Source organism: Plecotus auritus, assembly GCF_963455305.1.
Source record: "Plecotus auritus genome assembly, chromosome: 9".
NCBI classification, from domain to species: Eukaryota; Metazoa; Chordata; class Mammalia; order Chiroptera; family Vespertilionidae; genus Plecotus; species Plecotus auritus.
This window is the reverse complement of record NC_137783.1, coordinates 150,927,738-150,943,406: the sequence shown is the minus strand read 5'-3', so window position 1 is coordinate 150,943,406 and position 15,669 is coordinate 150,927,738. Positions and strand designations below refer to the sequence as shown.

Here is a 15,669-nt window from a genome sequence, read left to right as displayed (position 1 = left end):
CTGAAGGTGAGAATGAAAGATACCCCCAAGTAAAGGGTGTGATATTCTCTTAGGAGGGAAGGTGGTGTTGGGGAACACATAGGGGTGTTTCTGGGATGCAGTTCAAGTCCCTGCCTTAGGGAGCTTTATGGGACAACGGGATCCCAGAGAACTCAAGGGGTCTGAAGAAAGATGGGCCAACGTTCCTGCCCAGAGAAGAAAAGGGAGGGGGCCAGGCTCTGTGCGGCTCCTTGGGGACCACCACTCATTAGACTAGGGGGGAACTCATCTGACAAAAGACGAATTCTAGGCCTCAGGGGCTCTAGCGGGGGAGACTCTCCCTTCCCCAGGGGTGGCACACCGAGCAGAAGTCCCTCTGGGATCCCTCTGTGAGATCAGGATGGGTGCGGAAGGGATCAGAGAAGATAGCTGGGGGCTGTGACTTTTAACTTGGTCCATGGTGGAGGGCCTTGATTTTGCATCTTGTTTAAAATACACATAACAGCCGTAACCGGTTTGGCTCAGTGGGTAGAGCGTCGGCCTGCGGACTGAAGGGTCCCGGGTTCGATTCCGGTCAAGGGCATGTACCTTGGTTGCAGGCACATCCCCAGTGGGAGGTGTGCAGGAGGCAGCTGATCGATGTTTCTCTCCCATCGATGTTTCTAACTCTCTATCCTTCTCCCTTCCTCTCTCTAAAAAATCAATAAAATATATTTAAAAAAATAAAATACACATAACAAATTTTACCATCTTAACCATTTCTTATCTTGCCTGTTAATCCTTACCTGAGGACATTTCCCCATTGATTTCTAGAAAAGTGGAAGGAAGGAGGAGAGACCGAGAGAGGGACGAAATGTTTGTTTGCCTCCTGCATGCACCTCAACCAGGGCCGTGGATGGAGCCTGCAACGAGGTACATGCCCTTGACCCGAATCGAACCCGCAGCCCTTCAGTCCTAGGGCTGATGTTCTAACCCAGTGGTTCTCAACCTTTCTAATGCCGCGACCCTTTAATACACTTCCTCATGTTGTGGTGACCCCCAACCATAAAATTATTTTCATTGCTACTTCATAACTGTAATTTTGCTACTGTTAATGAATTGTAATGTAAATATCTGTGTTTTCCGATGGTCTTAGGCGACCCTGTTAGTGGTTCTCAACCGGTGGGTCGTGACCCACAGGTTGAGAACCGCTGCTGTAGAGCCTAAGACCATCGGAAAACACAGATATTTACATTACAATTCATTAACAGTAGCAAAATTACAGTTATGAAGTAGCAACAAAAATAATTTTATGGTTGGGGGTCACCAAACATGAGGAACTGTATTAAAGGGTCGCGGCATTAGAAAGGTTGAGAACCACTGCTCTAACCACTGAACAACCAGCTACAGCATGAACCATTTCCAAGTGTATAATTCAGTAATGTTAAATTTATTCACATTGTTGTGCAACCAGTCTCCAGCACTTTTTCATCTTGCAAAACTGATTCTCTGTATCCATTAAACAACGAAATGAATGAATGTTAAAGTGATATCTCAATAAAGGTGACGCAAAAGATTTTCATCTGCACCTCCCAGGTGACATAGTATCTATTTTGAGACCCAGTTCAAATGCCACTTCTTGCAGGAAGTCTTATGTCTGTCCCCACCCTTCAGTCCTCCGGTCCTCAAAGTGAGCACCCCTCTGTACAAAGCACCAATCCTCCACTGTCAGCCTGACACCGAGCCCAGGACATACCCTCCAGGGGGCCTGGAGCTGAAACCCTCCTGACTGAGGCTGGGAAATGGGGTCTTTTGATGATGGCCTGTGGGACCTTGGGCAAAGCTTCTCCTCTCTGGGGCTTGGGATCTTCTACTTGGCTGTGGAAGGCTCCACGGGCTCGCCCTCCCCTGAGCTTTCTCCCTCTTCTGCTTCATTTATTGAGTGCTTTTTAGAGAGAGAGAGAAATTTTGATTTGTTGTTTCACTTATTTATGCGTTCATTGGTTGATTCTTTTATTTATTTACTTTTTATTATTGACATATTACAGATGTCCCCCATTCCCCCCCTACTTTGCCTCCCTCCATCCCCCACCCACCCGAGGCCTTCACCACACTATGGTCTGTGTCCATGGGCTATGCAAATGTGCATACCAGGTATATGTTCTTTGGTTAATCTCCTCCTGTCCCCTCCACCCACCTTCCCTCTGAGATCTGTCTGTGTGTCCCATGCATCCATGTCTCTGGACCTATTTTGTTCATCAGTTTATTTTGATCATTAGAGTCCACATATAAGTGAGATCATGTGATACTTGTCTTCCTCGGGCTAATCTCACTTAGCATCATGCTCTCCAGGTTCATCCACTCTGCCATGAAGGGTAAGGGAACATACAGCTGCCTATATTCCATTATGTAAATGAACCACAGTTTTTTTATCCCTCATCTACTGCTGGGCACTTGGGCTGTTTTTTAAATTTTTAAATTTTTGAGGAAACTCCACACTGTTCTCCACAGTGGCTGCACCAGTCTGCATTCCCACCAGCAGTGTACTAGGGTTCCCTTTTTCTCACACCCTCACCAGCACTTGTTTGTTGATTTATTGATGGTAGCCATTCTGGCAGGTGTGAGGTAATACCTCATTGTTTTAATTTGCATCTCTCTGATGATTAATGACGTTGAACATTTTTTCATATGTCTCTTGGCCATCTGTATGTCCCCTTTGGAGAAGTGTCTATTCAAGTCCTTTGCCTATGTATTTATTTATTTTTATTATTTTAAAAAAATATTTAAATATATTTTTATTGATTTCAGAGAGGAAGGGAGAAGGAAAGAGAGAGATAGAAACATCAATGATGAGAGAGAATCATTGATTGGCTGCCTCCTGCATGCCTCCTACTGGGGATCGAGCCCACAACCCAGGCATGTGCCCTTGACTGGAATCGAACCCAGGACCCTTCAGTCTGCAGGCCAATGCTCTATCCACTGAGCCAAACCAGCTAGAGCTTAAAAATATTTGTATTGCTTTCAGAGAGAAAGGGAGAGAGAGGGAGAGAGACATAGAAACATCAGTGATGAGAGAGAATCAGTGATCAGCTGCCTCCTACACACACACACACACACACACACACACACACACACACACACACTGGGGATGGAGCCCACAACCCGGGCATGTGCCCTGACAGAATCAAACTGTGACCTCCTAGTTCATATGTCAACACTCAATCACTGAGCCATGCCTGCCAGGCCCCATTTTAAAAATTGGATTGTTTAATTGGATTCTGGTGTTGAGTAGTAATCATCTATTGGCCACTTCCTGCACACCCCCTACTGTGGATCGAGTCAGCAACCTGGGCATGTGGCCCTGAACCCATGACCTCCTGGTTCATGGGTCAACGCTCAGCCACTGAGCTACATCAGCCAGTCTCCCTTTTCTATTTGATGATGGTTTCCTTTGCTGTGCAGAAGCTTTTTAGTTTGATGTGGTCCCATTTGTATATTTTTTTCTTTCTCTTCATTGGTTGATTCTTTTTTTAAAAATATATTTTATTGATTTTTTTACAGAGAGAAAAGGAGAGGGATAGAGAGTTAGAAACATCGATCAGCCGCCTCCTGCACACCTCCCACTGGGGATGTGCCCGCAACCAAGGTACACGTGCCCTTGACCGGAATCAAACCCGGGACCTTTCAGTCCGCAGGCTGACACTCTATCCACTGAGCCAAACCGGTTTTGGCCATTGGTTGATTCTCATATGTACCCTGACTGGGGATGGGACCTGCCACTGGCTATCAGGATGACACTGTAACTAACCAAGCTACCTGGCTAGGGCTTCCCCAGTTTTTTTCTGCAGGGATGTGGGAGAAACTTCACCTCCTAAGCCTGGGAGTTGGGCATGGAGAAGATTAAGGGTTTCTGCTGACAGATAAGGACACGACGGGCCAGATGAACAAGCCTGGTGAACAATTCTGAGCAAGGGGATCACCGGCCAGCTCTCCAGGGGTATCGTCCTGGATCCCAGTCTGGCCAAACTGGGGCCTGGCTTTCTGTTGCTCTAGCACGTGGGCACCTTTGGGCACCTCGGTTCCTATGCAACAGGGGAGATGGCTGGGTGGTTGCAATGGAGCCCTGAGTGGTCACCAAGGCCCAAGGATGGGTGGGGAAGACTCCAAAAAGAGCCGAGCCCCCAGACCCCTCCCTGACTTCATTGTTTGTTCTCACTGACCACTCATGCTGCTCATATGGACCAGCTAATTGTTCATCTAGGCAAAACTTCTGGGTAGCGCCTGGCCGGTGTGGCTCAGTGGTTGAGCATAGACCTATGAATCAGGATGTCACGGTTCAATTCTGGTCGGGGCACATGGCCAGGTTGCGGGCTCAATCCCCAGTAGGGGTGTGCAGGAAGGGGCCAGTCAATGATTCCCTCTCATCATTGATGTTTCTCTCTCCTCTCTTTCTCTCTCTCTCTCTCTCTCTCTCTCTCTCTCTCTCGCTCCCTTCCTCTCTGAAATAAATAAAAATATATTAAAAAACACACACTTCGGAGTGGTGATTTCATAGCGTAGTGTAGAGGGATGGAATCCGGGAGTATAAAGGGTTTTGGGGTCCAGGGTTCTAGGAAGGGGTGAAGGGAACTGCAGGCTGGGAACTTCTGGCAGGAATGCCCAACTCCTGGAATGCCACCTGCGCCTTGGATACCCCACACGGGCTTTTGAACAAGAGGGGCCGGGAGGTCTGTCTGGGGAGTCCAGCTTGCCTGGAGGGGGGTGGTGTCAGTGCCAGGGAACACCTCCAGCTCTGATGCTTTGCCACTCCAAGGCTGGCCCTTTAAACCTCAGACCATGATGTCACCATAGACAGCAAGAGGTGGGAGGGGGACTGCAGGCCTGAGGATGGACTGCATTTCCCAGCAGCCTGGGGTGCGCCACACCCTTCCCAGCAGGCACTGGCCCAGGCGGACAATTAACCGGCCCGGTGCCGGTTTCCAGGGGAATTCTGAAGTGTCTGGCCATTCTGGGACGAGAGTGGGGTTCCCGTGGGGGTGGAATGGTTGGAGCAGGCCAGGTCTTTGGGCCTGGCAGAGCATCGGGCCCCTTTCTGCGTGTTCTGTCATTAGTCCTAGCTTCCTGGCGCAAACTCCGGAGCCCTCCACCCTCCCTATGCAGTCTCCCTTCGGGAACCCAGGAGTTCAGCACCACTTGGACCCCATCCCCACTCTGCTCCACCCTTGTTTCTGGATGCCCACAGGGCTCCCCTTCGGTCTGGCAGCCCCTTTAAGCGGTGCGGGGACTACATCTCCCAGCGGCCCGGGGAAGTTCCTGACGCAGCCCCCGCCCCGCCCCCTGCCCGCGGGGAGGTGCGGGCCTGGAGGGGGAGGTGACTTGATGTCATCCTGAGCAGCTGGGCGGCGGGTGCCGGGGCGCATAAAGCCGGGGCTCCCGCGGCGGCGCGCTGCGCCAGGTCGGTCCCGCGACTTGAGAAGAGGTCCTCGCGCTGCCCAGACCTGCCCAGAGCCCGCCGAGCGCCCGCGCCCCGACCCGCCGCTGAGCTGGGGGTATGCCCCGGCCCCCCCGGAGCCCGAGAGGGAACCCAGGAGCGCCGCCGCCCAGCACCCGGCGCGGAACGGCCGGGAAGGAGCTCTGAACAGCCACCCCCTCCCCACCTGCAGCCCCTGAGGTCTGGGGCCCAAAGTCTGCGGTTCTTAGAAGTGAGTGTCCCCCCACCGGAGGCAGATAAGATTTGGGGGGCGAGGAAGGAGCTGAGGTGGGGGAGGGTGCTGGGTTCTAGGAGCGGGGTGGCATAGGGATAGGGCTCTCATTCTTGGGGAAGTCCCTAGTGGCCAGGATTAGTGGGGCAGAAATGGGGCCCCATTCTATTAGGGGCCAGCGGGGAGGAACGGGATCCCCATTGAGGTAGGGCTGGCTTGGGGGTAGGCTGTATGCGGAGCGGGGTTATTTTGGAGCTGGGGCCATCACACTGAAAGGAGGGAGGGACTTGTCCCCTGGAGGAAGGGGCCATACCTCCGCTTAGGGTCTGGGCAAGAGGAGGGAAAGAGACTTGGGCGCCAGCAGCACCCACCCACTGTCTTCCTGGGAAAACTGACCGGCTCTCTCCATCTCTTTCTTGCTGACCTCTCTGCCCGACTTCGTTTTCAAAAGACTCAAGGTGGGAACCCCAACTGGACTCTCCGTGACCCCCAGGAAGAACCTGAGGCCTGAGCCATCCTCCTCTCTACCCTGCCTGCCCCCCAGGACTGGGCAGTTGCCGAAGGCCCTGGGGGGGGGCCCAGGACTGTGGTTGTGCCCCCCCCCCCCAGGATGGGCCCAAGTTAGTCAGCCAAGCCTCACCCAGCATCTTCTAGGGCCAGCAGGAGCCCCAGGGTCCCTGAAGCCTTCACCGCTGCCTGGCTGTCATGGAGACGAAGCTGCCCCCTGCGAGTACCCCCACCAGCCCCTCTTCCCCGGGGCTGTCACCTGTGCCGCCACCCGACAAGGTGGATGGCTTCTCCCGCAGGTCCCTCCGCAGGGCCCGGCCCCGGCGGTCCCACAGTTCCTCTCAGTTCCGCTATCAGAGCAACCAGCAGGAGCTCACGCCACTGCCCCTGCTCAAAGGTGAGCCCCCGCTGGCTGCCGCCGTCAGGGAGTTTGGTAGCCCCTTCCAGGTGAGGGACTCCACCGTCCGAGCTGACCCCCACCCCCAGCCCTCTGCTGACGCATGGCCTGATTGGCCTGTCATCCTTGGAGGTGGGGCACTGAGAGGTGGCGCCAGCCTGGGGGGCAGACCATGGCCGAGGGTGGGGCCCACAGCCTGGGTTCCAGAGGCCGCTTGAGGCCCAGCTGCCAGGGTTCGGGAGCAGATGTTTAGCAAGGCTCCCTGGGGTCACTGTGTAACCCCACCTCTGGGCTACAGGGCCTGACTGGCTGAGCCAGAGGGCCCTCTAGAGACCCTCAGCTCTGACCCTTCACCCCACTTCTGGCTGTTAGAACAGAGTGCCACCTATGAGGGGGAGAGTGGCTGTTGGGGGCCCCTCGGGAAGCCCAGCATTCAGGGTGTTACCTTGCTTTCACCTCAGGCCACCAGGCCCTCTGTGGGTTAGGAGGAAGAGACTGTTCCTTTACCCCACAGGATGGAGGGTGGGACAGGAGCCCCCGGCTCTCTGAAGGAGTGGGGATGGCACAAGAGCATGGGGCCTGGGGGCAGGGGAGGCTGCCCTAAGGATTAGGAGGGTTCAGGAGCCCAGGCTCAGCGCCCCCCTCCTTCCCAGATGTGCCGGCCTCAGAGCTGCACGAGCTGCTAAGCAGGAAGCTGGCCCAGTGTGGGGTGATGTTTGACTTCTTGGACTGTGTGGCCGACCTGAAGGGGAAGGAGGTGAAGCGTGCAGCGCTCAATGAGCTGGTGGAGTGTGTGGGGAGCACGCGGGGAGTCCTCATTGAGCCTGTCTACCCAGACATCATCCGCATGGTGAGCACCTGCTGCCGGCCTTTGGGGGGAGGGTGTGGGGGGCACAGGGACACTGCTGACCTGCGGGGGTGGGGGGGTCCTGTGCGAGAAAAACCCAATACCCTCCTGCTTGGCCTCGAGTCCCACAGCTCCCCTCCCCACTCCGCCCTCCAGTGCACCCGACCAGTGCCAGCTAGGTCACTTTGCTTATGCTGTCCCCAGGCCTGGTGCGCACTCCCCCTCTGCCCCCGCCCCAAGTCCCTTACCGCCATGGCCTGGCTCAGGTGCGCTTCTTCCAGGAAGCCTCTCTCAGTGCCCGAGCTAGAAAGCTCCCTTTTGCTGGCTGGAATGTCTGCAGTCCTTACTGCTTTCCATCTTGTCTGCCTCACGGGCTGCACCCCATAGAGGGTGGGATGTGTCTTGTCCACCCTGGATCCCCAGCCCCTGGCCCAGGGCTTCCATGAATTACGTGTTCAGGGAATGACTGCCGGGGAGTGAGTGCGGGGCAGGTGCTGCGGTCCTGGCTTCTGCCTCCGAGGGCGCTCTCTTAGAGAACCCTGTCTGTGCCCCTCAGATCTCAGTGAATATCTTCCGGACCCTGCCGCCCAGTGAGAACCCTGAATTTGACCCTGAGGAGGATGAGCCCAACCTTGAGCCTTCATGGCCACATCTGCAGGTATGAGGGCTGGGGAAGGTAGGGATGGAGCTTTAGAAGAGATGGAGGACACGGGGGAGGGTCTCCTTAGGTCCTGGACTGATGGATGAGGGCCACAGGGCGGGGTGAGTAGGGGAGTCTGTTCTCAAACTCACCTTTTTGTCTGCCCCCTCCCCCAGCTGGTTTATGAGTTTTTCCTGCGTTTCTTGGAGAGCCCAGACTTCCAGCCCTCCGTGGCCAAGAGATATGTGGACCAAAAGTTTGTCCTGATGGTGAAGTGGGGAACCCAGGCCGGGTGGTGCCATGGGGCAGGGGCAGGCTCATTGAGGGGCATGGGGATAGAATGGAAGCGACCTGGGCTTGGTCTCTCTCCTGACCCTTGACCCTGGGTCCCACAGCTCCTAGAGCTGTTTGATAGCGAGGACCCCCGGGAGCGTGAGTACCTCAAGACCATCCTGCACCGGGTCTACGGCAAGTTCCTGGGGCTCCGGGCCTACATCCGCAAACAGTGCAGCCACATCTTCCTCCGGTAGGTGCCTGCTGCCTGCCCCGCGGAGACCTGGAGCGGGAGGGGGAGAAGACAGGCAAAGGCTCCCGGGCAGGGCGTCCTAAGGAACTCTGAGTCCTTTCTTGGCAACATATTTTGTAATATTGATCATTCAAAGCCTGTGAGGTCAGCAGAGAAAGGGCATTTATCTCCATTTTACAGATAAAGAAATAGAGGCTGAGAGGGATGAAGGGGTTTGCAGGGCCTCCGTCAGTCCAGGGCGGGTCTAGGATCTATATTTTTTGACTCTTATTGTGCTCAGCCATAGGGACCTATAGAAAGATTCTTTCTGCCCAGCTGGTGTGGCTCAGTGATTAAGCATCGACTTATGAACCAGGAGGTCACAGTTCGATTCCTGGTCAGGGCAGCCAATCACTGATTCTCTCTCATCAGTGATGTTCCTATCTCTCTCTCCCTTCCTCTCCGAAATCAATACAAATATATAGTTTTAAAAAGATTCTTTCTGCAAATGTGAATTGAGCACCAGTGCTAGCAGGGCTTTGTAGTTGAGACTGGCTCTGAAGTTAGAAGGCCTGTGTTTGAGTTTGGTTCCAATATTTGGCTCCTCGGGCAAATTATTTAAGCTCTCCTAGTTTCCTCATCTCTAAAGTGGGAATGACAGCTATATCAGGGACAGTCATCAAGAAATGAGGCGATGCCTCCAAAACTCTGAGGACAGCGCCCCGACCGAGGCCAGGATTACAGAATAGGTAAGACACGATCATCCCTCAGACTCCCTTAGAGCCCCTGCTCATTCACTTTGGGACAAGCTTCACTGAACCACTGAGCCGCGCTTTCTTCATCTGTAGAATGGACCTAATAAACCTGCCTCCGGGGATGATTTTGAGAAGTACATAGCACAGAGTAGATGCTCTAAGTGCCTGGCATTCTTTCAGTTGACTGGCATGAAGAGTGAAGGACGCAGGCTAGGTGCCTGCTGACTGGATGGGGACCAGGTCATGAGGGTTAGGGTCTGGGGGAAGAGAGGAGTTGGAATGCTTCATAGAAGAGGTTTGAGCTGAGACCCAGAGAGACACGGGTGGCTGGGCTGAGAAGAGCGATTCAGAGGTGGGTGTGGATCTCCATGGGGCCTGGCTTAGGGTACTGGGAAGGGAGCATGGCCTCTGGTTGGGAGAGAGTTGGATTAGCGTGCAGGGTTGGGTGGGCAGGCAGGCTGGCTGGGAGGGGCTGGGCCTGCTCCAATTGCTCTGAGCCCTTCTGCATCCTCCTTTTTCTCTGGCAGGTTCATCTATGAACTCGAGCACTTCAATGGCGTGGCTGAGCTGCTGGAGATCTTAGGAAGGTGACTCTCCCTGGGCCTCAGCCAGAGCATCAGCATTTGGGGAGGAAGGATTGAGGCTGGTCACGTGAGCCCCCCTCCTCTCTTCTGTCCCCCTCCTCAGCATCATCAATGGCTTTGCGCTGCCCCTGAAGACTGAGCACAAGCAGTTCCTGGTTCGGGTCCTGATTCCCCTGCACTCCGTTAAGTCGCTGTCAGTCTTTCACGCCCAGGTGAGGCCCAGACCTGGCCCTGCACAGCGGAGAGCAGAGTCAGGGCAGCCATGTGGGGCAGCCTGCCACTCTGGCTTCAGCCACACTGAGTCACCTTCTTTTTCTTTACTGATTCTGTTCCTTCTACCTTAGGGAAGCCCCACGACCCTTTAAGGCTCTCAGACATCAGCTCTGTGAAGCCTTCCCAGCCCCTTTCTCTCAACCTGCCCTAGGCAGGCTTAAACGCTCCTGTATTTGCATAGATTGATACAGATTTCTATATGGAAACTTCTGTAACATTTATAAGGACTGGTTTGCTGAATGTTACCCCTGTGAGATCATCATCGTGTCCCCGCACACTGAGCATGATGCCTGGTACATCCTAGGTAAATGCTCGGTGAGTGAGAGTAGACTCAGGAAGTGACCTGGGTCCTGCCCTAGTCCCCTCCGGACCCATCTTCTCTCTCTCTGCCCCCACAGCTGGCATACTGTGTGGTGCAGTTCCTGGAAAAGGATGCCACCTTGACAGAGCATGTGAGTACCTCTGGGGGAGAAGGCAGGTCTCCGTCCCTGCAGGTCTGACTCCTTTCTGCCTCACCTCCCACAGGTGATCCGGGGACTGCTCAAATACTGGCCAAAAACCTGCACCCAGAAGGAGGTAGGAAAGGGCTTTGACAACCATCAGAGGGGGGTTAGGAAAGCTTAGCTTCTGGAGGGCGGTCAGGTGTGTGTGTCGGGGGAGATGGAACTGCTGCCCCGTGTCCCTGCCCCCCAGGTGATGTTTCTGGGGGAGATGGAAGAGATTCTTGATGTCATTGAGCCCTCCCAGTTTGTGAAGATCCAGGAACCCCTCTTCAAGCAGGTGGCTCGCTGTGTGTCCAGCCCCCATTTCCAGGTATGGGGTGGGAATGGGTGAGGGTGGGAGCTGGGGAATGGACTAGAAAGGTTGACCAGTTGACCTAACACTGCTCCCTTGGCCCTCTGGACTCTCCTGGGTCTGATAATGGGGCAATGCTGGACTTAGGGTCGAGCCCTTGGGTCAAGCCTTAGATCTGCCTCCCACTGGCGGAGGGGCCTTGGGCAGATCACTTCAGTCTGAGTGTGATTAAGCTTCTCATCTGTAATGTGGCCAATAGGGACTTTAGAGATAGTAGGGTAAACATATTCGGTAACTAAAATGTGCTCCACATGGGTTATTCCTTCTCTCCTTTTCTTTTTAAAATATATTTTTATTGATCTCAGAGAAGGAGGGAGAGGGAGAAAAAGATAGAAACACCAATGATGAGAACCATTGATTGGCTGCCTCCTGCATGCCTCCCACTGGGATCGAGCCCACATCCTGGGCATGTGCCCCTGACCAGAATCGAACCTAGGACCCTTCAGTCTGCAGGCCGACACTCTATCCACTGAGCCAAACCAGCTAGGGCATCTCTCCTTTTCTTAGTGGCCTTCAGTTTAATCAGTCCCACTTCAGGGCCCAGCTGGGATCCCCCGACCCCCATCATGAGGCTGGCTATAACTAGGGTTCTTCTACATGTGTGACAAACTTGCTCCCATTCTTATGAGCCATAACCTGGTGGAAGTCAATTCTTCCTCTCAACAGCCCTGGGGAGATAGCTATTGTTTATTAGCCCCATTTTACAGATGAGAAAACTGAAGCTGAGGTTAAATGCCTTGCCCAAGGTCATGTGACCAATGTGCAGTGGAGCTAAAATTCAACCCTGAGCGTTGGACTCCAAATCCAGTTTCTTTCCTCCTGGTCACATTGCTTCCTCCCATGGCTTAGATGAGTCCTGGGGATGGGGTGTGTGAGGGCGGGGCACCCTGGGTTTGGGGTGGGGGTGGGTACCAGCGCTTGCACCTGCAGGGAAGCCTCTGCCAGGCACTCCCTCTGCCACCTCCCTGCCCCAGGTTGCAGAGCGGGCTCTGTATTTCTGGAACAACGAATATATCCTGAGCCTCATTGAGGACAACTGCCACACTGTGCTGCCTGCTGTGTTTGGGACCCTCTATCAAGTCTCCAAGGAGCACTGGAATCAGTGAGTGCCCAGGCCCTGACCTAACGCACAGAAGCTGGGTCCAGGGCCAGCCGGTGCAGACCCGGGGTTACTCCTAGCTAGAGAGACCGAGGGAAGGGTCTCCAGAGGGCCGAGGGGTGGCGAAAGGGGCAGGCAGAGGGCAGTGCCTGTGGTGTTTGGGCTGCACGCTGTGTTTGGGGAACAGGGATAGGCAGAGTACTGTGGAGGGAAGTGGGGCCAAACTGAAGTTGCTCTGATCTCACCCCCTCCCTGACCTGCCAAGAACCATCGTATCTCTGATCTACAATGTGCTCAAGACCTTCATGGAGATGAATGGGAAGCTGTTTGATGAGCTCACAGCCTCCTACAAGCTGGAAAAACAGCAGTGAGTGTTGGGGAGCTGGGCATGGAGGGAGGGGGAAAAGCAGGAAGGAGCCAGCTTCTCATGGTTGGAGGGAGCCTCGGGATGACCCCACATCCGATCTATTCAGATATTTAAAGTCTCTCCCTATGTTCCGGGCAAGTGCTGCCCACTCCCCACTACATCGTCGTCCTCCCAAGGGCTTCTCCAGGTGTGGAGCGTGGACACCTTGGAGTTTCCTCTCTCCCTAGCCCAGTGGTCGGCAAACTCATTAGTCAACAGAGCCAAATACCAACAGTACAACGATTGAAATTTCTTTTGAGAGCCGAAAACCGACTTCTGTGCATGGGCCACGAAGTTTCAATCCCACTGTACGTGTGCGCCCACACGTGGTATTTGGTGGAAGAGCCACACTCGGGGGCCAAAGAGCCACATGTGGCTCGCAAGCCGCAGTTTGCCGACCACTGCCCTAGCCGGTCTCTCAGCCAGGCCAATCCACCTGCTCATGACCAGCCTCCTCAGTGATCTCTTCCCTGAGTGGAAGGCTCCCATAGATCATTCGCAGATGAGGTGGTGGTGAGGAAAGCTGGACTGCAGGCAGGGCCACAGGTAGGGGACCTGCCTTACCCTCTCCCCCCAGGGAGCAGCAGAAGGCCCAGGAGCGGCAGGAGCTGTGGCAAGGCCTGGAGGAGCTACGGCTACGCCGGTTACAGGGGACCCAGGGGGCAAAAGAGGCCCCCCTCCAGCGCCTTACACCCCAGGTGGCCGCCAGTGGGGGTCAGAGCTAGAGATCCTGCAGAAAGGGAGGAACTAAACCCAGAGCTATCAGTCCCTCTATGCCCTCTCCTGCCCAGGGGCCCAGAGAGACTCTCACCTACCCCTGGCCTTGCCAGAGTGCGTTGGAGGGCTCCCTGCCTGGCCCAGCATGGGCACTTTACTGTGGGGAGAAGAGGAGAGGAGATGGTGGTCCTGGCAACAGAACTCTCAGGCCCTTGTGGCATGACTTGACCAGGGCAAGCTTGACCAGGGAGCTGCCATCAGGGATCTCCCTGCCCCCAAAAGCTGGGCTCCCGACTGCAGGCAGGTTCCCACACCCTGCTCCCAGCCTAGGGCAGTGGGACACAGCTCCTCATGTACCCCACCTCGTGCCAGCGCGAGGTCTTCCGCACCCCACCATGGATCCATGGTCTATTTATTCTCCCCTGCTCACCCCCAACAGATGCTGACCTGGGCCTGGGCATCCTCCTTCTCTCCCCTCCCTCCCTCCCTCTGTATTTTCTTGTCCCCTTTTTATTTATTGGGCAGGGGGAGGGGTGAGGGCACAGGCAGAAGAGATTCCCCATGTCCTGGGGCAAGGTGGGGTCACAGTTACCATGGTCTGTCCCCCTTCCCCTGGCTGGGGGTAGACTTAATAAAGACAGAAATTCAAGGACTGCTTGCTTTATTTAGGGCTATGGCCAAAGAGGGAAGTGAATGATGAAACACTGGGTAAGGAGGTGACAGAGGCAGGCAGAGACTCCCCTCTTTTCAGGGGGTGGAAGCTGCTGTCCGCAATGATGCTCAGGATATACAGATGTACTCCACCTCGTCCCTCTGACCAAGGGGAGGAAGGTGGGGACAGGGTGGGCTAGTAGCGTGAGAGGCGACACATGTCACACTGGCAGGCTCTGGCCGTGAAGATCTCCAGCTCCTCCCTCCGGTCCCCCCCACACTGCAGCTGCACCTTCACCTGTGGGAGAGGGGATTCGGTTCCAGTCCCCTTCCTTGAGCCATTTTAGACCCCCGACTCCTCTGTCTCCAATGGGCCCCCTCACCTTCCTCAGGCCAATGATGGTGCAGCATTGAGAGATGGAGGTGACGTTGTGTCGATAGCCACTGGCCACCAGCACTGAGTACCGGGAAGGGAAGGCACTAGATTCACAGTGGCCCACACAAGCCTGTGCCACATGGGAGCCCTGGCAGGTGCCTTGGCGGTCACTGCGCACTGTCACATTGAAGGCTGGAAGGAGACAGGCGAGTTGTAGACAGCGCCTCTGCGAAGTCTCACCCAGCTCCCACTGCCTGTTTCCTCCGTGGGTCCATCAAGGAGCAAACATGCTGCCCCCCTGTCCAGCCCATCAGCTCTTTGCTCCCACCCAGCCCTCTGCTCCAAGAGTTACTCACGGTGCAGGTGGCAGCCTGGGATGGCCGCCTGCTGACCCCAGCCTTCAGTGATCACCAGGAACAGCAGGCAGAAGAGCAGGGTTTGGGGGGACGCCATGGGCACCTGAAACAGCGGGCAGACATGTCTCTAGAGCGTGTGCAGGTGGATGCTTCCAGGTGAGTGAGCCAGGACTAGGTGAGCCTATCCGACGGGTGAGGCAAGCCTGTGGGGCTCTTTTCCCTGTACCTGCCTTTGAGTGTGAGTCTGCCTGGGAGTGTCTCTGGATGGGTATCGGTGAGCAGCAGTCTCTGGATGTGATTTGTCGGCTCACTGTGGTGGTTTTCCCCTGCATTTCTCCCACCATCTGGAGCACAAACATCTGCCTCCCGCCACCTGCCCCACCGTGGCCTATAGGACCCCATCTGCAGTCCCCAGGGCCCTCAGGGCTCCTGTCTCAGGGGCTTACCACTTCCAAGGCCCAGGAACTGAGTGGCTTGCTGAGTGGCTCCTTGAGCAGCCTGCTGCTGGTCTTCAGACTTGCTGGTTCTCCAGACTTTTATTTGCCAGCATTAGGGAGCCACGCCTTCTTGGAGATCGGCTTTCAGGCCTGCTGCCCAGCCTCAGGCCTCAGCGATCCCACCTGGGAGATCCAGCTCTTGTCTGAGGTGTGGTTATGGGGCGTGGCATCTGCTACTTTCTGCTCCCTTCTGCCCAAAAGCTGCCCAAGGCCCAGGGCTGGGGGAAGTGAGGTGGGGAGAGAAGCCCAGGAGCTGGTGGAGTGGGTGGCTGTGTGCAGGTGGAGAGAGAGGGCCCAAGAAGGGGCTGAGTTGTTGCCAACTGGGTTCTTTTTGCTGTGTGGCCTTGGGCAGAACACTCATTGAGGGCCTCACCACCCCAACCTTAAAACTACTACTGCCTTGCCGAAACCAGTTTGGCTCAGTGGATAGAGCGTCGGCCTGCAGGACTGAAGGGTCCCGGGTTCGATTCCGGTCAAGGGCATGTACCTTGGTTGTGGGCACATCCCCAGTAGGGGGTGTGCAGGAGGCAGCTGATCGATGTTT

General features: G+C 55.3%; 2 protein-coding genes across 2 annotated transcripts; one reads left to right on the top strand and one right to left on the bottom strand.

The window, feature by feature from the left end:
• The first annotated feature begins 5,319 nt into the window (after positions 1-5,319).
• Positions 5,320-13,894, top strand: PPP2R5B (protein phosphatase 2 regulatory subunit B'beta). Its single transcript, XM_080688727.1, has 14 exons — positions 5,320-5,660; positions 6,112-6,564; positions 7,218-7,414; positions 7,968-8,069; positions 8,228-8,320; positions 8,447-8,577; positions 9,839-9,898; positions 9,999-10,107; positions 10,567-10,620; positions 10,694-10,744; positions 10,862-10,981; positions 11,998-12,125; positions 12,388-12,489; positions 13,106-13,894. Exons 2-14 carry the CDS (start codon positions 6,366-6,368, stop codon positions 13,251-13,253), a joined length of 1,494 nt encoding a protein of 497 aa, XP_080544853.1. The 5' UTR covers positions 5,320-5,660; positions 6,112-6,365; the 3' UTR covers positions 13,254-13,894.
• A 198-nt stretch (positions 13,895-14,092) lies between these two features.
• On the bottom strand, positions 14,093-14,725 carry GPHA2 (glycoprotein hormone subunit alpha 2; the record flags this gene model as incomplete). Its single annotated transcript, XM_080640838.1, has 3 exons — positions 14,093-14,194; positions 14,280-14,464; positions 14,629-14,725. 3 exons carry the CDS (start codon positions 14,723-14,725, stop codon positions 14,093-14,095), a joined length of 384 nt encoding a protein of 127 aa, XP_080496964.1.
• Between the last annotated feature and the right edge of the window lie 944 nt (positions 14,726-15,669).